The following is a 25601-nucleotide window of genomic DNA, read 5'->3' as shown; positions in this document are numbered from 1 at the left end:
AGTGACATCACAGAAAAATCTCACTTCAGAACAGTGAGGCGAAAACTTCATACAATGGGTAGGGTGTTGCCATTACGAAGCAACCAGAATACTAGAAGGCCATTGCATGGTGCAAAAATCACAAAACTTGAAGGCTGGAGGACTGAAAAAACATCATTTAGTTGGACGAATCAACTTTTACTCTCTTTTCTACTGGACGCGTGTTTGTGTGTTGACTACCACATCAAGCATACGATGTAGACTGTCAAGCATGATAGCGGTTTTATTTTTAATTTTTATTTACTTTTGAGTTTAACGTCCCACGATCAGCGAAGTTACTATGCTAGTTGTCGCCCGGGGCAAGAACTCGTCTTAGCGCCTCCCAGACAAACCAAACCAAAACGTTCTATCAAATATTTGCCCAATTTTGTGTCCTCCCAATCCGGCGCCCGGGGCTTGTGCCCCGTTTGCCCCACCCTAATTACGTCATTGCCACGATTATGCTCCAAGGCTAAGAGAGACAGTAACGATGATAATAAACAAAATGGTAGAATAAAGAAAGTGGGAAGGAACAAAAGAATCCCGGAAAAACCCACGTTCACCATAAAGCTGACTTGGGGCGAGTTGGGATCAAACCAGGGACCCTACGCACCAGAAGTATGTGCTCTGCCACTAAGCCACTGCGGCCCACCACTTTATTAGGCATAGAGTATTATATCATGGTATTCGGCAATCCTCTGTCACAATGCACAGACAAATCACAACAGAAGTATATCAAACAATTTGGATAACCACGTCCACCTAACGGTGTAAACATTATATCCTAACGGCAATGTCATATTTTAGGATAATCAATATCACTAACACCCTCATCAATATCACTAACACCCTCATCAATATCACTTGGCCCGTCGAAGTGTGATTTGCTGAACTTAACATTCTTAGCCAGTCCACCAGTATCATAGTGTTCAATCCATAGGTTTCCACTCCCTTTTAGTATTTACTTACACAAGTAACCTTACATTTCCATGCTTTTCATGTTATTGTTTTTTTTTAGGTTATTGTACTTCATTTTTTAAATTTTTATTCATAATTTAGTTATCGTTCAAATTCGAACCCGCGTTTATACGAACTTTTTTGCTTAGAATCATCCAGACTATACCATTCCACAAAGTATTGTCACTTCTCCTCGGGACACCTTGCATTACATTGATAATTTTCGGCATGGGAGGATGAAGGGGTGGGAAGGGATGAGATGTAAAAATCGAGAATGATCAATATTACGGACCAATTTATAGTTTCGGGGTCTCTGAGATGAATAGTAACACTCCATATGCCATTTAACCCTAAATTCATCCACTATCGTCACGGGAAGTGAGGGGTAGGGATGGGAAGGGATGATACGTAAAATAAATAAATAAAATAAAAACGACCAATTTTAGTGTCTAATCCGCATGTTTCAGGGTCGCTGAGATGAATAGTGGCATTTCCGACGCCGTTTAAGTGCAAGTTCAGCACCAGCACGGAAGGTGAGGGGCGCACGTGGGAAGAGGTGACATTATGGATGTTTGTCAATATACTTTCATTGAAACACGAATACTAATGGGGAGGTGGAGGATTTCAAATACTCTCCATAAACCAATTCTCCTCGTGTGAAGAAGGGGTATTCAGCTAGTATCAATTAAATAGGTACATTAATCAGCAAAAATGAATTTTGTTTTCTTGTTCAGTAGCTTGAAACGAATCAATACATTTGAACTGATGTTTTTTCGGCACAGTCTGTACATTTTACTGAAAATGGTACACAAATTGGTCTACTTTCTTCGAAGTTATAGTTTATATATAAATAAAGTCAATGTTTTTCTTGAAGGTTGATTTCCAGTCTTACGGGGGACATTATTCAAGGGAAAACAGGTCAATCTTAATGTGTTTCCTGGTGACAAGGGCAACTTGCTTTTTTTTTTTTTTTTCTTAACAATGGCAACATTTGACGCATTAACGTACTACGTATGGCCCTAATGCCTTTTTCAGTTTTACTGCTGATAAGAAAAGTTGAACTTCACTATAATAATGAAGCTTTCAGTTTGCTGTCAACTATTCAATAACAAAAATGAATAAGAATACAACCAAAACAGCGTAGCTGCAAAGAAAAAACAGAAAAATTAACCATGTTCAAATAAAAATGATATTACCAATCAGAGATAATACTGGTGCTGATAAAGAAGACTATCTGTATGGAATGATTCAATCAAAATCACTCCGTAGCATTACCTATATTCTTGTTACTTTTTCAACAAGTAAAATATTTTAAACTTTTGAAAATATTATCTCAATATGCAGCCACAGAAAAGCACTGTGTTATCCTAGCTTTTATCTCTATGTAGCGTTCACGCCAACTTACCAATCTCTCCTTCTTGTCCTGGTCTAGGAATCCGTACTTGAGTTTTAGTCTCACTTTCCAAACGTTTTTTCGTGCTGGCTTTGGCACCAACAATATACGAAAAATATGCACTAGAAAGATGTAAAAAGAACAACGTAGAAATACAATGAAACATACAGATCGATCATCTATGTTAATTGTCTACTTTGTTAAGTTACCTGATCCTTAACAGTTTACTACTATCATTAGATTCCAACTTTCTTCTAAAATCTGACTACCAAACTTTAGGTCTGAATGCAATAGTCAGATCAGAGTTTGGTCTTTGACAAACCAAGTAAAGACCAAATGCCTATTATCAAACTAAAACATTTAGTAAAATAATAAGAAAATAAATCTCGTACTTTGTGAAATATTTATGTTTTTTATTAGGAACATATAATTTCAATGTACATCCAAATTTCTGACACTTTTATCAAGGCAACCCGTTTCTTAAAGACGAAATTGAATAGCAAATGTTACACGTTAGTCCTGTGTATCCCAGTCCCATTTTATGATTAGTAATTTCCACTCGAAAATGTTAGTTCTGTGTAATTCCTCCACGTAGTAAAAACCTGATCATCTTAAATAACAACATTACCCAAAATTCACAGTAAAATTGGTTTTCTTATAATGCACTGTGTTTCTTCTTAATCAAGTCGCCATCAGAGAGTTTGAAAACTTGCTAAATAGCACGGGAGCATGTGTATGTTTTTGATGATGTGCTTTGAGGTAGATAGATGCGATAAACTCGGTACCGCGAAATCTTGGTCTTTAGACACGTTCTTTATTCCTCGCTGTAACATTCTTCTTGCTCATTCTAATGTATGTGTACAAGCACTGCTGCTGCTGGTGGTGGTAGTAGTAGTAGTAGTAGTAGTAGTAGTATTAGTAGTAGTAATAGTAGTAGTAGTAGTAGTACAGATAACAATGTATTATACAAAATAAAAAGACTAACTCATTAAAACGTACGGTCCTCAATGGAGACCGGAAATTTCGCACCCTTGTATATATAAGACTTGTGCACCACATTAAACAGAAAAAAAAAGTACTAATCAAAACAGCCATATAACAATTCGACGCATACGTTTCAATAATCAATTGTCGACATCCTTAGTGTGTCCCTTAGGCCAGTGGTTCACAAACCTATTTGACTGACGGCACACTTTACTAAACATCTACGACATCCGACACACTTGTTTGATTTTTACTAATCATTATCCATATTTATATGTATGTGTCATCGAATTTTCGCATAGAAATAAGTCACCCAGTCACCAAATTTTGTGCACAGAAGATCCACGACATAACTAAAATGTATGCATAAAAGAAGAGGATGTGGTGGTATATTCGCCCTTAACGTCCCTGTCAGCAGCGAGGCTATATAAGACGCAGACCTACACCTTAACTAGAAATCCGAACCACGAGCTCCTGCCGGGAATCGAACCCAAGTCTCCCGTGCCAAAGGCGTATATGCCAATTATAAAGCCAAAAGGGAGCTCCTGACCGATTAATGTCAAATCCAGTTTTCGAGGTCGCTGAGATGAATACTGACACTCACGTCGTCGTTCAAATTCAATTTTAGCCTTCATACTAATAGGTGATGAAGAAAAATAACATCTCCAAAATGACCATATTAGTGTGGAATTCATAGTTTTCGGGATCATTAAGCTGTTTAGTAACAGTCCTAACGACATTTAAGCTTAAATTTAGGCAAAACGAGACATGTCAGCTGGCCCCGGAATGAGCAAGGGTAACATCGAAGGCATTGCTATTCGTTAATTATTTATTTTACTCAAATTAACAGGGACAACGCCAAAGTCTCTTTGCTATTTATTTATTAAACTCATATTTACACACTGGCAACGCCAAAGGCATTGCTCCACCTCATTAATGTATTTCACACATTTCTTTACCCGTTTTTTTTTTTTTTTTTTTTTTTTTTTTTTTTAATGGTTTTCGGCCTTCGGAGTATTGGTGAGGAGGGTTCAAAATGTGTGCATAAAAAAATAAATACCCGGAACGACGGGTCAGATTCATAGTCTTCGGGTTTGCTGAGATGAAGAGTGACACTCCCGACGCCATCATTAATCTCATCGTGGGGGAGGGTGATAAAAAATAACATTTCTAAAACAATCGATATTAATAATGAAGCCATAGTTCTCGGTGTCAATGAGATAAATAATGATACCCCTGACATCGTAAAAGAAGTGTGCACTTATAAGATAATTGCGAACACGATGGTGCATTGTGGAAAAGGGGCTAGCAATTGAAGAGCTGAGTGTTGAAGTTTTTTTTCCTTCTTTCTTTCCATGAGTAACTTTAATCCTTCTCTATGGGGACATGGCACAAGTTCTAAACGGCACAAGACCTAAAAATCATTTCGTGGCACAAGTCCTAAACGGCACAAGACCTAAAAATTCCTTGTGATGATATCATCGCGTCCATGCCAAGAATACTATCAATCTGTTAGTCAAAGTTTTAGATATATTGTTTTATATTACAGAACCAGATTCTAGCTTAGTTCTTACAAGTAATTTGTATAAGTACTACCATGAGCAAAATAAATGACGCGTCTCTTTATTTTGAAGTTTTTTGAAAATATCTCCGTTTTCTTTATATGTTCGAAATTTCGGAAGGTTTCCCCAGCAGGACAGGTTAATAACAAACCCGTTTTTAATATTTGTGTTAGATATTAGCTTAAAATAAAGAAATTAGAAGCAAAAAACATTAAATCGACAGAAATCTCGAGAATTACCAACTCTGCTAAAGTGGGAAATTTTCAAGAACACGAGGGAATTCTGCATTTCAACACGAAGCAGCGACATCTATGTCATTGAGAGAAATGTGGATTAAATCTACAAACTAAACTTTTAACGAATATTTCTAGTATGTCTTATTATATGCATTATCTGCAAACTCCAAATATATGAATATATGCTAAGTATTAACATAAAGATAGAGCAAATAGTGGAAATTATCTATGGAAAAGGACGAATTGGTAGGACGATCGTAATGAAATATCGTCTTTACCGGAACAGGCTCAGTTCACGTAAAAAAACAAATAGCTCAGTTAGTTAAAGCAACGAGTCTGTATGCTGAAGGTAGCGGGTTCGATCCCGTGGAAGTGCCGTTATCATTTTTATCACTACACTACGGTTATTTTATTTTTTTATTTTTTTATTTGGGAAAGAATCAAATTGTAACGTATGTGTAAAACTCATGACGATACCAAAAAAAGAAAAAATGCTGTTGTCGCACTTGCATTAGCGTCCCTAATTTTGTTTGCAAACAGTTCCGTAATTATTTCCCCTGTGCTCACTGCTCACCATATGCTCGCTGGCGCATAACGAATGTTTCCCAGTAAATGTTAATTCTAATTTGGAGAATTTTATAAAGTTTCACAATATTTCTCACTAGATAGTCTTCTATCTACGTGTTTGGATATTTTGATAACAGATTTCCCTATTAAATGTTTAATTTTCCCTAGATGTTTAATTACGGAAAAGTTTTACAATGTATTTGTATTGAATTGAAATTGTTTTGAATTTACTACATAAGGTAAGTAGACCGAAGGAGGAGAACTCAAGTAATTGATATTCTACGTAAAAGCAACCTATTGTAGAATGATGATGCTTCTTACCTTCAGCACATAATCTTTACGTTAGAGAGTCAGACAGAGAAAAATCCTGGTTTTTCTTCCTCTATGACCACCCATCTTAAACCTCTACATATCATTGTTCGTCTCACAAAATTTCGGTGCTCCAAAAACATTCAAATAATAATAATAATAATAATAATAATAATAATAATAATAATAATAATAATAATAATAATAATAATAATAATAATAATAATCCTGAATATGCCATCCTTACATAATGTAGGATATCTTAGTTTCCTAGTTTAAATCTTAAATATCTTAGTTTAAAATGCTTTCTTTAGTACTTATTTGAGCAACCATGTAGGAGGGGGTACGACTTTTTATTTTGCCCCTCTCATTTCAGTACCCTTCCAACAGAAAGTAATTTTTGATAAGCAGGACAGACAAAATGAATAAGAAATATATTTACAGCATCCTCTCCCCTTTCATGATTGGAATATCACGTAATATTTTTTATTCTACGAAAGATGGCCCTGTGCGGTTAGGGGTAGGTAACTAAAAAAATACCTAATATATAGCGCCCCTTGATTGTAATATTACCGCTTCTTTATTTGTACGAGGGAGCCCCTACACAATCAAGGGTGACAAAAAGAATAGGAAGAGTGTCTATTGATTCCAGTGGTGGATCCAGCACGAACTCCTGGGGGAGGGGAGGGGAAGTGAAACATGCTTTTGATGATGTGAAGCTGTCACAAATTACCACTTAACTAAACTAAACAATAGTGGGGGGAACTGGAACCCAGTCAGTTTAAATTGATGTAAAAGTTTAATTTTTGGCTTCATATTAAAGTTTTGGTTTCAAATGAGAATTTAAGTCCAAGTGGTCAATGATCAAATCTCGTGGGGCTCTTCAGTGTAGGCTAATACGGCCCCCTTATGAGAAAAGGCAAAATTATTAACATGTTTATAACTTTCGAATTTTTCGTCTATTTTAAAGAAATATTTTGCTTCGTATTAAAGTGTTGGTTCCAAATGACAAACTCAGTCCAAGTGGACAATGATCAAATCTCCGGGGGGGTCTTCAGTATAGGGGGCTACGGCTCCCTTATGGGAAAAGGCAAAAATATGAAAATGCTTATAACTTCCGAATTTTCCGTCTATTTTAAAGAAATTATTGGCTTCATATTAAAGTCTTGGCTTCAAATGACAATTTCAGTCCGTGTGGACAATGATCAAATCTCGGAGGGCTCTTCGGTGTAGGGGTTTCGGCTTCTTTATGGGACAAGATTCACGTAGTTGATATTGCAAAATTGTTTTGTATATATAAGTGGAAACTTGCACCATTTGGTTAATTTTACCTCTTATGTTTTGCAGATTCATATTCCAAGCAATAGTTACTTCGCAGAGCTAAAAGAAGGCACTTACTAGTTTCATTAAAATGAAATGTCTTTTATGAGAGGAGCAGACGAACGAACAGGCACCCAAACGTTGGTTGAGTCGTACGGTTGAAACTCGTTAAGCTCGCTTCAATTATTATTATTATTATTATTATTATTATTATTATTAATAATAATAATAATAATAATAATAATAATAATAATAATAAAGCATTGCAGGGACCTTTGGTGCAGGGGGTCCGTGGCTCGATTCCACTTCGTGCCAAGTGAAATTTGAGGTGGATAAATACCGTGTGCATGGGTATGTGTTTTCTTGAGATTTTCCATTTTCCTCCCACTTTCTTCATTTCACCATTTCATTCATCATCATTCTCCCTTAGCGTAGGTGCATAATCGTCCAACGTTAAACTAGATATTGCAATTTCAATAATAATAATAATAATAAAAATTAATTCAACTGAAAGGACTGTAATTTATGTGGACAGCAATTATCATAAATATGCAACCATTATAAAAACAATGCTTTGAGTAGAAAGATAATCCTTCCCAAGTGTTAACGAATGCGCACGAGATAAGACATGTCTCGAGAAAGAGACAAGACGCGCTTTGTGACATCCAAGATAATACGAGGCAATTGTTTTGGACACGAGATAGCTTGTAAAATGTCTCGTCTTGTCTGGAATGTCTCGAAAACAAAAGTCTAAGTTTTAAAATTATTTTTCAAGATCTATTCTCTCAGAAGTAGTTCTCTGCCTTAAAATTAATAACGACATTTGTGATTTAAAAAAAGATAAACAATGCCTAAAGTTAATAGTTAACTTTTCGAAAAGAAGCTTCATTAAGGGTGAACCTGAAAGATGTCCACAAACTTCGGGAGGTGATTCGTGACATCAAAAGGAGACAAATGGTCCTCTTGCAGTTTTCGAATTCAGCTTCGTTGTCGAGATACAGGGTTGCCAACTGGTCGTGTTTGAGAAACTCACTGGGAATAAATTCAAATCCAAGAATAAACTACTACTCATATATTTTTCAGGTCAATTGACTTATACCATGTTGTAAGGTCAAATATTTATTTATGAAGTGTGTACAAAATTCGCCAGGGTCTTTTCTGAGAAAATCGTCGAGAAAAAGTCACCTCCAAGAATAAACTACCCCTCGTAAATTTTTCTAAGAGAAATATCTGATACTGCAATATAGGGTTGTTAATTAAATATCTATATATATAAAAGAGAACGTACAATTCTTTGTCCGCTCATCACGCTAATACGGCTGAACCAATTTCTTTCATTTTTGGGGGGTTATTAGGATTTGGACCCTAGATGGTTTTTATCATATCACTTTAATTTTTAATTACCAGTGTCTTGAGATAATTGACCATTCAGGTGTCCACAAATCCTTTGTTAGTTCATCATAGGTAAAAATAAACGTATTTATATGCAACCCGCATGACCGTGTCACTCGGCGGGTTAACATAAATGACAGGCGATATACAGCGGAAAATAGCTTGAATCTTCTGTTTAAAATTTTTTAATTGATTTGCTTATTTTTACAGACACTTTTACAATATGCCAGCACCGGGATGACCGCAACGAAGCGGGGCGGGTTAACATAAATGACAGGCGATATAATGTTAAGATTTACTGCAATCTTCTATGGTTTTTATCATATCACTTGAAAGCGAAAAAGTAAAAATTATCTAAGTAACAAAGTTTATTGCGTTCCGGGGTGACCGCAGCGAAGCGGGGTGAACGCTGCTAGTTGATTAATGAAAAATAAACAAAATTGTTAAAACCATTTTTGAGAAAATAGCGTTTTTCGATTTTCGGCTGTTTGTAAACCACACTTATTTTAGGTGGTAGGAAAAAATGGAAAAGCTCCTGTAAGAATACTAAGTAAACCCTAAGTTTAAAATTTGGTGTAGATAAGTTGAACGGTATGGCCTCTAGGCGAGTGCATATAAAAGTGTGCCGAACGGACGGACCGGAAGGACGGGTGTCGAAAAGTCACATTTTTGGTATGTAGACGCCATGAAACATGTAAATCCGTTGAAATCTGAATTTGATATTATTTTCACAATCACTATATTTTCTTCTCTCTTTTGTCGCTCGAAAAAGAAAAGCCTGAAAATGAAATGAAATGAAATCTTTAAGTTTTACGTCCCACGGATATGCCGGTTAGGCTAAAGGAGACGGTGGTGATGAGAGATGAGTGAAATGAAGAAAGTGGGAGGAAACGGGAGAACCCCGAGAAAACCCACGAGCACGGTGTTTGTCCACCACAAAGTTCACTTGGCGGAGGCTGGGATCGAACCCGGGACCCCAAGCACCAGAGGTGAACGCTCTACCACTGAGCCACCGCGCCCCCTTAAAGAAAAGCCTGAGTTTACCACAAAAAGCTAGGGAGTTTCTCAAAAAATATTCAATTACATGGCCACCGCACTAAACTTTTTCAATTCAATTTCTTAACTGTGTTAGGCCGCAGTTGTTACTGAAGTGTGTATTTGGATAATACGAATAAAATTATCGTATTATTCAAATACATCGAATGTCAGATTATCGAATAAAAAACTTCGATTGAAGAAAATCCATACTACAAAACTAACTCACACTTTGAGCACATTTTCATTAGACATATAATAGACCAATTAATGCAATCATTGTTTATGAAATATGAAAAAAATCAAATGAGTCACTTTGGGAAAGTCGTTCAAAAAGAACACATCAGGAGTAACCTACCTCTTGTGAATTGTTTCGAACAATGAGTTAAGATATACTTTTGGTTATTAATGAAATATTTATTTGCGAAATTTGAACAAAATCGCCTGTCGTTCGAGAAAATTGTCGGGGAAAAAACCTTGACCCCAAAAATAAACTATCCGTTGTAATTGTTTTTCATAGAAATGACTTATACTAAAATATAGGGTTATTAATGAAATACTTATTTATGAATTATCAATAAAATTGTCCGAGTAATTTTTGAGAAAATCGTGAGGGAAAAATAACTCCCCGAATAAACTATCTCTTGAGGATTCTTTCAGGGTAAGCGAGTTATTCCATATTACTAGGTTTTTAATGAAATGTTTATTTCTGAGTACGAACAAAATTGCTTGACTCATTTTTGAGAAAACCGTGGAGGAAAAACACCCCCAAGAGTAAACTACCCCTCGCATATTTTTTCAGGACAAACGAGTTTTGCCATATTGTTCGGTTATTAACGAAATATTTATTTTTGAAATATGAATAAACTCTTTTGAGTCGTTTTTGAGAAAATCGCCCAGACAACACTCCACCAAGAAAACTACCCCTCGCATTTTTTTAGGACAAACGAGTTATGCCATATTGATAAGTTATTAATGAAATCTTTATTTATGAAATATGAACGAAAACATTTGAGTCCATTTTGAGAAAATCACTGAGAAAAAACTCTCCCCCTTAGTATAAACTACCCCTTGTAGATTTTTCTCAGATAAATGCCTTATACCACAAAATAGGGTTGCTAATTAAATATTGATTTATAAAAAAAGAAAGAAAACAAGATCGTTAGAGCCAGTTATGAGAAAATATCTTTTTTTTTATTTTCATCGTACAGGAAACTACCCTTGTTTTGGGAGTAGGAGGGAAATAAAAAAAAACTATAGGAAATACTATGAAAATCTTAAACTAAAACTTGGTACAGATAAGTTGAACATACCGTAAATTTTTCAACTAATTTACGGTATGTTCAAGTATGGCTTCTAGGCGAGGTATGGCTTCAGGTATGGCTTCTAGGCGAGTGCACAGAAAAGTGTAGCGAACGGACGGACGAACTGATGGACATGTATCGAAAAATAACTTTTTCGGTGTTAGGGGCTATAATACGTGTAAATTCGTTGAAATCTCAAATTTGATATTTTTTTTCGAACACCATACTTTCTTCTCTCATTTGTCACTTCAAAGTAAAAGGAACTCAGAACTACAGATAAAAGACACCTACTTTTACACATAGACATTTATTGATTTAAAACTGTTTTAGTTTGTGTCATTTCACTTCCAATTGAAAGGTTTTACAATGATTAACGGCATACCAATGACGAGACGGAAGTTTTCAGGAAGTAAATGCATTCAGAAGTCTAGACTGCATTACAGCCTGTTTTTATTTCTGCAATTGTTAACAGCTGTAATTTCGTCCAAACGCTACATGAAATAATTTTTGGTTGACGTCATTGTATTACTATTTTAGTATTGTTCTCTTCAGACTTGGTTGAAGTTTTGTCTTAACGGTTATACATTTTTTCTTTCTTATTTCATCGTTACACATAAGAACAAAATGTTATGGTGAGTGGATAGATTCGAACCTACGAACATTGAGTTTATATTCTTCCAACACTTTACCAATGGACCAAGCTTTGTCTTCACGTTAACGCCCGGTTACACGGTTTACTACGATTTAAATAAAATGGCTGGCTGTTAGAATTCCCTGCTCACATATTTCGATAAATAATTTTCATTGCTTCGTAGATACGTAGAGCAATGTTTAGATACACATTTTAGGAGAGTGAATTTTGGTGTATATAATAATTTCATGCCAGGTAAAAGCTAGATAAGTTTTGATAAAATGTTTCATATGGAGTTCTCAATAATAAGCTTGCTGTTCGGAGTGAAGTTCCAAGGTTCAGCGTTGCCTAGCAGTTTTTGCTATTAATATCCCTTCTAACAATATTGGCAGTGGACAAAAGTTAGCCCGTGTTGAAGCTTTTTGCTCCTAATTTAGTTATTTTACTTATTTAAGGAATATATTGAAAATTGTCAGCAGGCACGTATGCAGTAATTTATTTCGGGAGAAGTCCGACTTCAATATTAGGATAAATTATAATAAAATTTAAAAGATAATCCTTAAATTTAGGCTAAATTTACAGAGAAGTTGGGATTTCAGAGGGGAGTCCGGACCACCTGGACCCACCCCTAAATGCGTCCTTGTTTGTCAGTAACGTTTCCTCATTTTGAAACCCTCAAAAACTTCGGATATATAAAGGAAAACGAGTTATTTTCGATAAAATATCACTTTAGAAGGGGTCTGACTTCATCGAGGGACTCGAGGGAGTCGAGGGAGTAAAAATAATTACTCGAGGGAGTGGAGGGACTAAAAGAATTCATTCAAGGGAGTAAAAATATTCACTTCAGGGAGTCGAGGGAGCAAAAATATTCACTCGAGGGAGTCAAGGGAGTAAAAATATTCACTCGAGGGAGTCAAGGGAGTAAAAATATAAATTCGAAGGGGTCGAAGGAGTAAAAATATTCACTCGAGGAAGCAAAAATATTCACTCGAGGTAGTAAAAGTATTCACTCGAGGGAGTCGAAGGAGTAAAAATATTCACTCGAGGGAGTAAAAAGAATCACTCGAAGAAGTCGAGGGAGTAAATAAATTCACTCGAGGGAATAAAAACATTCACTCGAGGGAATCGAGGGAGTAAAAATACTCACTTGAGGCAGTACAGGGAGTAAAAATATTTAACGGAGGAGTAAAAATTATCACTCGAGGGACTCGAGGGAGTCGAAGGAGTAAAAATATTCACTCGAGGGAGTCGAGGGAGTAAAAATATTCACTCGAGGGAGTAAAAATATTCACTCGAGGGAGTAAAAATATTCACTCGAGGGAGTCGAGGGAGTAAAAATATTCACTCGAGGGAGTCGAGGGAGTAAAAATATTTACTCGAGGGAGTCGAGGGAGTAAAAATAATCACCCGAGGGAGTCGAGGGAGTAAAAATATTCACTAGAGGGAGTCGAGGGAGTAAAAATATTCACTCGAAGGAGTCGAGGGAGTAAAGATATTTACTCGAGAGAGTTGAGGAAGTAAAAATATTCACTCGAGGGAGTCGAGGGACTAAAATTAATCACCCGAGGGAGTCCAGGGAGTAAAGATATTCACTTGAGGAAGTCAAGGGAGTAAAAATATTCACTCGAGGTAGTCGAGGGAGTAAAAATATTCACTCGAGGGAGATGAGGGAGTAAAAATATTCACTCGAGAGAGTCGAAGGAGTAAAAATGTTCACTCGAGGGAGTAAAAATAATCACTCGAGGGAGTAAAAATATTCACTCGAGGGAGTAAAAATATTCACTCTAGGGAGTCGAGGGAGTAAAAATAATTAATCGAGGGAGTCGAGGGAGTAAAAATATTCACTCGAGGGAGTGGTGGGAGTAAAAATATTCACTCGAGGGAGTCGAGGGAGTAAAAATATTCACTCGAGGGAGTCTAGGGTGTCAAGGGAGTAAAAATAATCACCCGAGGGAGTAAAAATATTCACTCGAGGGAGTAAAAATATTCACCCGAGGAGTCGAGGGAGTAAAAATAATCACCCGAGGGAGTAAAAATATTCACTCGAGGAAGTAAAAATATTCACTCGAGGGAGTCGAGGAAGTAAAAATATTCACTCGAGGGAGTCGAGGGAGTAAAAATATTCACTCGAGGGAGTTGAGGGGGTAAAAATATTCACTCGAGGGAGTCGAAAGAGTAAAATTAATCATCCGAGGGAGTAAAGATATTCACTCAAGGGAGTCAAGGGAGTAAAAATATTCACTCGAGGGAGTAAAAATATTTACTCGTGGGAGTCGAGGGAGTAAAAATATTCACTCGAGGGAGTCGAGGGAGTAAAAATATTCACTCGAGGGAGTTGAGGGGGTAAAAATATTCACTCGAGGGAGTCGAAAGAGTAAAATTAATCATCCGAGGGAGTAAAGATATTCACTCAAGGGAGTCAAGGGAGTAAAAATATTCACTCGAGGGAGTAAAAATATTTACTCGTGGGAGTCGAGGGAGTAAAAATATTCACTCGAGGGAGTCGAGGGAGTAAAAATGTTCACTCGAGAGCGTCGAGGGAGTAAAAATATTCACTCGAGGGAGTGCATGGAGTAAAAATATTCAATCGAGAGAGTCGAGGGAGTAAAAATGTTCACTCGAGGGTGTCGATGGAGTAAAAATATTCACTCGAGGGAGTTGGGGGTGTAAAAATATTCACTCGAGGGAGTCGAGGGAGTAGAAATATTCACTCGAGGGAGTTAAAGTAATCACTTGAGAGAATCGAGGGAGTAAAAAAATCATTCGAAGGTGAGCATGGAGTAAAAATATTCACTTGAGAGAGTCGAGAGAGTAGAAATATTCATTCGAGGTATTCGAGGGATTACTTTTTTATAATCTCGTTATAAGAAGCAATTTTAGATATATAATGGGACCTCGATAACTTAAAGCTGTAGGGAATAGATAAAGATTCGAGTTTTTCGTCTAATCAAGGTTCGAGTTATCAAATTGACCACAACAAAAAATTCGAGGTACCAACGTTCCACGTTCCACATTAAAAGTGATTATATAATCTCAAGAACAATTACGTAAATACATAAAGTTATAGCTTCGATTTGTCGAGGTGAAATCAAGAGAAGTTCGACTAATAGAAGTAAACTTCGACTTGTAGAGATTCAAAGATATGAAAACTCGATTAATCGAGGTTTTAAATATGACTATGAAACCCCAAAATTCCACTTCTCAAGGTTGTAATTTTTAAATATTCGACTTACAGATGTAATTTTAACATTGAGTGTTATTGAAAGTTGATGGGAATTTGAAAAAGTTCAAGTTATCAAGGAATTCGAATTATCGAGGTTCTACTGTATAAAAATATGCATACCTGTGAAACAAAATGACAAAATATCACTAATGTATTTAAACTTACTAAGTGGAAGACCCATCTAATGTCCGCACCCTGAAATTTTAGTTAAAATATTGGGTAAAAATGTGCGGACATTACACAGGCGTATATAGTAATCAAAATACAGTGCATAAGATATATTCATTATTATTATTATTTATGTATAGTTCGCGTTCATATTTTGTTTATGTTCATTATTGTTTGTACTGATTATTTCCTTTAGTGTATAAAAGCTTGTTAAAAATTATAAAATATGCATGTGTACAGTGAAAAACTTGTCAGAGAAACCGAACTTTTACCAAGTCAGCGTATTTCATTAAAATTTGCAAGATTTGTGTATTAATGTTTTTCTACATAAATTAATTCTATTACCTGTATAGCTTGTAACGCAAACGACTTAAATGTGTTAAATGTGTAAGCCATAAGAAGAGCAATGCATAAATGTCATTATATATAGCACGAAGAAAAGGTAGAGATTTTGATAAATCAAGATGATTCTGTTGAGTGAAGATGAGTACTAACTCTGCATTACAGTTTATTTTATAATAGTGAAAATTTAACTTTCATTTATAATTTTGTAATAATAAGAAACACATTCATTTGTAAGAGTATAATCATAAAATATATCACCTCGACTAACTCGCTCAAAATGATAGATTTATGGAATATTAAAAACAGGAAAAGGTAAAATTAAAAAATAATTATTCAGACATATAGAAAGACAAGTAAATCAAAAGTTATACATGCGTCTCTTTTAATGATGAATTTCGTATTGTAAGAGAGAATAGCAAATTGTCTAGAATATTAGAGACTTCGCAGAAATCACTTGATTACTGCTGGTAATTATGTGCTAATAAAAATTCAAGAATAGAGAAGTAAAAAAAATGCAAAAATAAACAAACCTTGGAAGATGAATTTAAAACTTAGTATTTTTAATAATGAGAACTTACCATGATTATAAATGAAGAGGGTAGTAACTTTTCTATATTAGATCAAAAAGTATATTTCGAACCCTCAAAATAAATAAACGTCGGTGGAAGAAGACGGTACTCAAACCACATGAAGCGTAATGAAAATTATACTAATTTATTTGGATCTGTCGTACAGATATTCTAAAACCTAGAAATGGCACACCAATGATAAGTTTTATACGCTCGACTATGTGAACTCAACATTTCAACTTCCTAGACTCCCTGGAGTGAAAACCTTTACATGCTCAAATCATTAATTTTACGCCCTCGATTCACCCAAGCCAATATGTTTACACTTTCGACCCCCTAGAAACTCAAAATTTTAATTTATGTCGACTCCCTCGTGTGCTTATTATTACTCCCTCGAGTGATTTTTTCTTCCTGGATTTATTATTTATTAATCCGTCGAGTGAATATTTTTACTCCCTCCACTCCCTTGAGTGAATATTTTGAGTCTCTCGACTCCCTCGAGTGATTATATTTACTCCCTTGAGTGAATATTTTTTTATTCCCTCTAGTGAATATTTTTACTCCCTCGAGTGAATACTTTTACTCCCTCGAGTGATTATTTTACTTCCTGGATTTAATATTTTTACTGTCTCAAGTGGTTATTTTTACTCTTCGACTCCTTCGAGTGAATATTTTTACCCCCTCGACTTCCTCGAGTGAATATTTTTACTCCCTCGAGTGAATATATTACTCCCTCGACTCCCTCCAGTGATTATTTTTACTCACTCGATTCCCTCGAGTGAATATTTTTACTCCCTCGAGTGAAAATTTTTACTCCCTCCTCTCCCTCGAGTGAATATTTTTACTCCCTCGACTCCCTCGAGTGAATATTTTTACTCCCTCGACTCCCTCGAGTGAATATTTTTACTCCCTCGACTCCCTCGAGTGAATATTTTTTCTCATTCGACTCACTCGAGTGAATATTTTTACTCCCTCGAGTGAATATTTTTACTCCCTCGACTCTCTCGAGTGATTACTTTTACTCCCTCGACTCCGACGAGTGATTATTTTTACTCCCTCGACTCTCTCGAGTGAATATTTTTACTCCCTCGACTCCCTCGAGTAATTAGTTTTACTCCCTCGACTCCTTCGAGTGAATATTTTTACTCCCTCGAGAGAATATTTTTACTCCTCGACTCCCTCGAGTGAATATTTTTACTCCATGCACTCCCTCGAGTGAATATTTTTACTCCCTCAACTCCCTCGATTGAATATTTTTACTCCATGCACTCCCTCGAGTGAATATTTTTACTCCCTCGAGTGATTCTTTTTACTCCCTCGACTCCCTCAAGTGATTATTTTTACTCCCTCGACTCCCTCGAGTGAATATTTTTACTCCATGCACTCCCTCGAGTGAATATTTTTACTCCCTCAACTCCCTCGATTGAATATTTTTACTCCCTCGACTCCCTCGACTCTCTCGAGTGAATATTTTTACTCCCTCGAGTGATTCTTTTTACTCCCTCGACTCCCTCAAGTGATTATTTTTACTCCCTCGACTCCCTCGAGTGAATAGTTTTACTCCCTCGACTCCCTCAAGTGATTATTTTTACTTCCTCGACTCCCTCGAGTGAATAGTGTTACTCCCTCGACTCCCTCAAGTGGTTCTTTTTACTCCCTCGACTCTCTTGAGAGAATATTTTTACTCCCTCGACTCCCTCGAGTGAATATTTTTACTCCCTCGACTCCCTCGAGTGAATATTTTTACTCCCTCGAGTGATTCTTTTTACTCCCTCGACTCCCTCAAGTGATTATTTTTACTCCCTCGACTCCCTCGAGTGAATAGTTTTACTCCCTCGACTCCCTCAAGTGATTATTTTTACTTCCTCGACTCCCTCGAGTGAATAGTGTTACTCCCTCGACTCCCTCAAGTGGTTCTTTTTACTCCCTCGACTCTCTTGAGAGAATATTTTTACTCCCTCGACTCCCTCGAGTGAATATTTTTACTCCCTCGACTCCCTCGAGTGAATATTTTTACTCCATACACTCCCTCGAGTGAATATTTTTACTCCCTCGACTCCCTCGAGTGAATATTTTTACTCCCTCGAGAGAATATTTTTATTCCCTCGACTCCCTCGAGTGAATATTTTTACTCCCTCGAGAGAATATTTTTACTCCCTCAAGTGAATATTTTTACTCCCTCGACTCCCTCGAGTGAATATTTTTACTCCCTCGATTCCCTCGACTGATTATTTTTACTCCCTAGAGTGAATATTTTTACTCCCTCGAGTGATTTTTTTTAGTCCGTCGACTCCCTCGATTAATTATTTTTACTCCCTCGACTCCTTCGATGAAGTCAGTCCCCTTCAGAAGACGCGACAGTTTTATTGCACATGGTGGTATCCCAAGTTCACAAGGGCAAGAATTCATTAATTTTGATTCTCTGTCATTGTGCTCTATCGAAAGGTTAGGTTTGTAACATATTACTCCTACGAACAAGCATGACTGGCAGATAGGAATACTGAACACAACTCCAGAGAAATGCATGCTGAACTTACGTATATAGCTACGCTTTGGTGATTTGCCCTCAAGGTCAATCGAGTGGTAATTCAGTTCCGTCTCTGTTCTTCAGCCATGTTCGTATTACTTCTAACAGTTTTGATAATGAAAAGCATGCCTCTTAATATAACAGACTTCTTTCGCGTAAGAAATCGAAACTCAGTTGGTCAGAGCAACTAGTTTGTAAGAATTAGGTTGTTAGTTAGTTAGGAGCCCAGTACGAGTAAGGGTTTTTATTACTATTGTTTTTATCTTTTTTATGTGAGGAAAAATCAAATTGTGACATCGCGATATCAAATGTATTTGATTAGGTAGCTTTGTCTTAGCTAAACTTCAAACATCAGTAACCGTCGAAATTATTTCACCAACTGATCACTTACTGAACATCTCAAACACGTCAAACTAGTGGCATAACATGAAGGTTAACCTCTCCTCCGCAGTCCTTAGTTATGCGTCCGTACTTTCAAGGGCGGACTAAGGGCCGGGCGACTGCCCGGGGCGCCAGAGAAAGAGGGGCACCAAAACGAGCCTCAAAAAGTAAATTTTATAATGTGCTTTCTACTGACGTTTTTGCTTTATATTCTTGTAAAGTAGTGGCAATTATATGATCTTTTTCCATTTCACTATGGAAGAAGAGAGTTTCATAGTACTAAGGGGGCTGTATCGAAAAATTGAGAGATGGCATGTAGAATAGAGTGCCAGGTATAAGTATTGTTTGTTTGTTTGCTTGAGTATAGCGTTCCACGGTTATGCCTTAATGGGCAAGGGAGATGTGGATACTAATTATAGTGGAATCCGAACCACTTTTATCGTTCAACAGTAATCCACCGGGAATTGGACCCGGTACCACAGAAGGCAGGCGTGCTAGCCACTAGACCAGGGGGGGTGGAGTTGGTATTGTTTATAGCGAGCCATATTCTTTGTGAACTTTTCCTAGGTAATGGATTTCTTTTTGAAAATGGGTTTAAAACAGGGGCGTCATTTAGGGAGGGCAGGGAGGGGCAATTGCCCCCCGTGAGTTTGAGATGTATATAGATTTTATCATTAGAATAGTAGTAAATCAGTGAAAAACGCGAAATTTTACTTATATCAAGAGGTCTTGCCCCCCCCCCCCCCCAAAGCAAAATCTGAAATGACGCTCCTGGTTTAAACTATTAAAAACACTATGATAAAATGTAAAATATAGGCTACTACTAGGGGAAGGGCGCCAAAAAGTCACTTTGCCCGTGTGAAAATTTGGCCTGCTCCGCCCTTGCGTACTTTCTGTATATTTTTTGGCCTTGCAGCTTGTGCGGTCCCCACGCCACATTGTTGCCGGGGCGCTATTTACGCCTACCCTTCGAACGTAATTCAATAACTGTTTAAGAAATTCTACCATCAGCGTGAAAACGGGAATATATTTTTCTAATAGTCCCATAGAACTTTCACTCAGAATGCCAGATGCAATTTTTCAGAGTGGGCTCTGGCTAAGTAGAAGGAAGATCTGTTTCCTAAGTAAGTTCCTTTCAGAAAGTTTGCTATTTCTTTAACAGTGATGTAAATAAATATACTTATCGTTATTAGCTCGACACCAAACCATCCTGGACAAATCCCTCTAGAACAATGATCGGCAAAAGTTATTCTGCATAATTTTATAAGCGACTCAAGGGTGAAACACTTGTTAACGAAAGCAATGTTGTGTATATACTGCCTTGTTTCTGACAAAATATAAAGTCTTTTGTAATCTTTAGACACTTTTCCTATTCTTTTTGTCACCCTTGGTTGTGTAGGGAAGCCTCGAACAAATAAAGAAGAGGTAATATTACAGATAAGGGGCGCTATAAATATATTAGGTATTTCTTTTGTTACCTAACCATAACGGCCTAGGGTCATCTTCAGTAGAATAAAAAATGCTACGTGATATTACATTCACGAAGGAAGAAAGGATGCTCTAAATATATTTCTTATTCATTTTGTCTGCCCTGCTTCTCAGAAATTATATACCTTCTGTTGGAGGGTGCTGAAAAGACAGGAGGGGAAATAAAACGTCGTGCCCCCTCATACATTTTAAATTTTGTGACGTGGTTGCTCAAATTATTACTAAAGAAAGCACTTTAAACTAAGATGTGTAAAGTTACAACATTATGTAAGGGTGGCATATTCATTAATAATAATAATAATAATAATAATAATAATAATAATAATAAATATGAATGTCTTTGGAGAGCCGAAATTATGTGAGACGAACAATGATATGTAGAGGTTTAAGATGGGTGGTCATAGAGGAGGAAAAACCAGGATTTTTCTCTCTCTGACTCTCTAACGTTAAGATTATGTGCTGAAGGTAAGAAGCATCATCATTCTACAATAGATTGCTTTTACGTAGAATATCTATTACCTGAGCTCCCCTCCTTCGGGCAACTTTGCTTATGTAGTAAATTCAAAACAATTTCAATTTAAGACAAATATTTATAGAGAAAATTAAACATTTAATAGGGAAATCTGTTATCAAAATATCCAAACACGTAGATAGAAGACTATGTAGTGAGAAACATTGTGAAACTATAAAATTCTCCAAATTAGAATTAACATTTACTGGAAAACATTCGTTATGCATCAGTGAGCACAGGGGAAATAATTACGAATCTGTTTGCAAACAAAAATTAGAGACACTAATGCAAATGCGACGATATTTTCTCTCTCTCTTTTTTTTTTTTTTTTTTTGGTATCGTCATGAGTTTTACACATATGTTACAATTTGATTCTTTCCCAAATAAAAAATAAATAAAATAACCTTAGTGATAAAAATGACAACAGTACTTCCACGGGATTCGAACCGTCTACCTTCGGTATACAAACTCGTTGCTTTACCTAACTGAGCCATTTGCTCTCTTACGTAAGCTGAACCTGTTCTACAGTAAAGACGATTTTTCATTACGATTGGGCTAACAATTCGTCTTTTTCCATAGATAATTTCCACTACTTGCACTATCTATACGTTAATACTTAGCATAGATTCATATATTTGGAGTTCGCTGATAATGCATATAATAAGACATACTAGAAATATTTCGTTAAAATTTTCGTTTGTAGATCTAATCCACGCTTCTCTCAATGACATAGATGTCGCTGCTTCGTGTTGAACTGCAGAATTCGCTCGCGTTCTTGAAAATTTCCCACTTTAGCAGAGTTGGTAATTCTCGAGATTTCTGTCGATTTAATGTTTTTTGCTTCTAATTTCTTTATTTTAAGCTAATATCTAACACAAATATTAAAAACGGGTTTGTTATTAACCTGTCCTGCTGGGGAAACCTTCCGAAATTTCGAACATATAAAGAAAACGGAGATATTTTCAAAAAACTTCAAAATAAAGAGACGCGTCATTTATTTTGCTCATGGTAGTACATACTCTATCGTTCTGAAATAATAATAAATAAATAAATAAAGCCTACTGTCCTTTCTTGCTTTTTGCATGGTAGCATTTGTATGATCATAAAATTTTACCTACATATCAAATGTGATTCCCAGACATTTAATAATGTCTGTTTTTTTTCTATTTACACAACATTGACTTCGTATTTACTAACATAATATTGTGTTTTAGTTATATACGTCATAAATTTTGCTTTCTTAGTGCTGATTTGAAGTAAATTATTTTTACATATATATTTATTGTATTGAACTCTTTGTGTAGCAAATAGTTGTCATACTCGTAATTAACTACTCTTTACTCGTTACCATTATTAATAATAGTTTTAGTGTTAGTATCATAGCTGTTACCGTCGGAATTATCAATTATTATTATTATTATTAAATTTCAGACATGCTACATTTTTCAGACCTGAGCCTTGATTGCACGTGAAGTTAAAATCAAAGGTTATACCACGGACGGCAAATAATGGCTTAACACCCAAAACAAACTCATGGCCCCCAAATGGGGGTTAGTCTGTTTTATGTTTATTAAACGTGTTTAATAATCATAGCAAATTAAGAATGTTTATAGTAGAATGTGGAAGAAGACACTTTTTTTAAAAAAATAAAAATAAACTACGTCAACATGTAAAGATAATTAACAGAACCTAATTAATCATCCACTTTGTACTCTCATTTATAGTTCTCTCAAGCTAACAATTGAACTTGAAAGCTAATGAGATACCTTAGCATGGTATGATTTCCCTAGTGCTGCAATGTCCGGTTCAATCTTCGTGATGCACATTATCAAGTCACTGAAAATACTAAATAACTTTTTTAACAACTGTCCCAAGTTTTTTTTTTTTTTTTAACCAAAATTAGAAATATTTTTACTTTATTTTTTTATCATACGACCGACCCAAAATTAAGGGACTTACGAAGTTTTAAAATTTTCAGATGATCTCCGTTTTGAAACAGTATGACGGATCGGATTCAATATTTGTAATGTATGAACTGACCAAATTTGGTTTTAATCCATTTGCTTTTAGGAAAGTTACTGTATCCACTATATACAAGAAATAGAGTCTACTATTATAGAAATAGATGGGTATCGTGAAATCGCAATAGGTATATTAAAAATCCTACATAAGCTTATTACAAACCAGAAATTATAAGAGGTCACTGGCAAGTGGATGGGATAAAAAGGGGGTCGTGATAGAAATTAGGTTGAGAACCACTGGTATAGACTGTAGGAAAAAATATATATTACTCAGTTATTATTGTCTTGTTCATTCATACACAACACTTTGAGTTTCTGTGCTTTATCTATGTTGTTACGCAATACCACGGTTATGAAGAACAGTTCCTACTGTTCTCCAAACCAAGACCGGATCTTGAATCAGTTGCAATAATCTCAAAGACTTGTCTCTGCGCACATATTATTATTTTATACTCCTAAAAATGACATTTAAAAATATTGACTGGACTTCAACCTCTAATGGACGTTGTTTCTTGTTCTGTGTACAAATACGGAAGATGTACACTCATGTCCAAAATGATTGACGCATACCTATAACTGTCTTCTTGTAAAAATATAATTTGATAATGATTTTGCAGGGTACTTTTAATACTGTTACTATGTGTATAATCGGGAAGTAAATTTCATAGGAAAATAATTATAAATACGAAAATTAGAATGAGTAAAACAAAATGTTGCTAAATGGACAACAAAGTTTTATTCTTGTTTTATTGTTCTTATTTACTGGTCTTTCATATGAAATTTACCACAAACATGTCTTTACCCATTATACACATACTAACATTATAAGAAATACCGGGCGAATTCGTTACCAAATTATATTCGTACAACAGCATATTTATAGACATGCGACAATAATTTTGGACATGAGTGTACATAATGATCAGCGAACTGATTACGTTTCATCGAACTATAGAATTCCAAAAAATATTTGTACCTTGGGACTGCCATTGAAGTTGTAAATTTTCCATTTTCTAACTCCGTGACTTCAAAATCGTCCTTCTCGCATGTCTCATCGTCATACTCTCCAACTGTTGAAAATATAAACATAACATCACTATACAGACACTAACATAATCTCAATTTAACAAATAATTTAGACTTAATTAGTTAAGGTAGCTCTATAAGTATTGGATGCGTGTTACAATTATCGAGTAACTTCAACTTGTACTGTATGGACTTCGCACAAATGTTTTGTTCCAATAAATTTTATTTCCATCCTGCTTTTAAAAAAGGAACTCTTATATATAAAAAAAAAAATCACAAGTAATGTAATCAATGAAACTAATTATATATTAACTTTGAAAGTTTTCTTAATGCATGTTACATTGAGAGTAGTTATACAGTCACTGTCGCGATTTCTTTGGTATTTACGAAGATATTTGTCGATGTAATCGTGTGCGTGGGTTTCCTCGGAGTTCTCCCGTTTTCTCCCACTTTATTCATTCCATTCATTTCTCATCATCACTGTCTTCTTTAGCCTAGCCGGCATAAGCGCGGGAAGTAAAACTTAAAGATTTCATTTTTTTGAAGACTCTTATTCAGTGCTCTCTTAAAAGAGTAAATAAAAAAAGAATAAAAAAACAATACCGAAAATTTAAAAAGCGAACCGTCGTATATCTATAATATGCTACTAAATAAAGTTTGGTGCTTTGAAATTCATACAATACAAATCATTTTTTAAAATTGAAAAAGGCATACTTTCGATTTTTTGAGTCCATGTCGAATATTGCGGTATGGTAACCGGATGAGTATGTTATTCCAAAGGAATACCTTTGTATATTGACCAATAAACTTCACGTAAGTTCCCTCTTGTGCTAATTCGAGAGTGCTAAATTTAATAGTGACGTCAGTTTTTCTATAAAACTTAATTGGTCATTATAATAGATTAATTGTTGCTTAAACAAGGAGTTCAAAAGTATAGAACTACTGAACAATATTCACAAATTCGACAAAACATGAATCTAACCATACGGTTTTATAGAGTGCTACGTACTATGACTCTGGCCTGTACCACTGACTTCCTGCCAAATTTGGGTTCAACATAAATTCATTAAATAGGAATAACAGTATGAGATTTATGAAAATTTATCTAAAAAATCCAGTGATGTAGTTTTTCCGAAATAGATTTTTCTGGCGCTTCCCCTTTCCTCCTCTATGGCACTGCTGCATTTGACTGAATAGTACACATTCGTTACCACGCGCTACATTTCATCGCCACACATTACCTTATCAGCTACGGAACTTTTGTAGTGGTGAGATAAAGCTCTCCTATGTGAGAACGCTTTCGTTTCGTCATTTGTTTATCCGACCTATGTATTATAGATTTCTACACGATACGTTGCTTGTTTGTAGAGATGACAAAGATTTGGAAATTTTATTCGAGGAATTAAAGTAATTTCAGCACAAAAATCAAATTAGGAAGAATTTAGTAATTAGATTTCTGGGCTTTTGGCATAAATGACCATGTTAGCACGTCATGTATAAGAGATGACGTCCCTCGGCGATCTGAGGAAAGGGGAGGACGAAAGAATTGGGAAAGGAAGTGGCCTGGGACCTATATGTTAGGTACCGTCCCAGCACTTACCTGGTGAATGAGGAAAATTTCATTCAGGTTGGCA

General features: G+C 35.8%; 1 protein-coding gene across 1 annotated transcript in view; it reads right to left on the bottom strand.

The window, feature by feature from the left end:
* The window catches only part of LOC145692941 (activating signal cointegrator 1 complex subunit 1), an 82871-nt gene that overhangs the window by 52050 nt on the left and 5220 nt on the right, over positions 1-25601 (bottom strand). Inside the window, exons 2-3 of the mRNA XM_081768525.1 lie at positions 23918-24011; positions 2381-2490 (exon numbers count right to left, since the gene is read on the bottom strand). Coding sequence (XP_081624651.1) covers positions 2381-2490; positions 23918-24011 — 204 coding nt within the window. The remainder of the gene's footprint in view (positions 1-2380; positions 2491-23917; positions 24012-25601) is intronic.

This window comes from Thermobia domestica, chromosome 8 (genome assembly GCF_964235325.1).
Source record: "Thermobia domestica chromosome 8, izTheDome1.hap1.1, whole genome shotgun sequence".
NCBI classification, from domain to species: domain Eukaryota; kingdom Metazoa; phylum Arthropoda; class Insecta; order Zygentoma; family Lepismatidae; genus Thermobia; species Thermobia domestica.
This window is presented reverse-complemented; position numbering and strand designations above follow the sequence as displayed.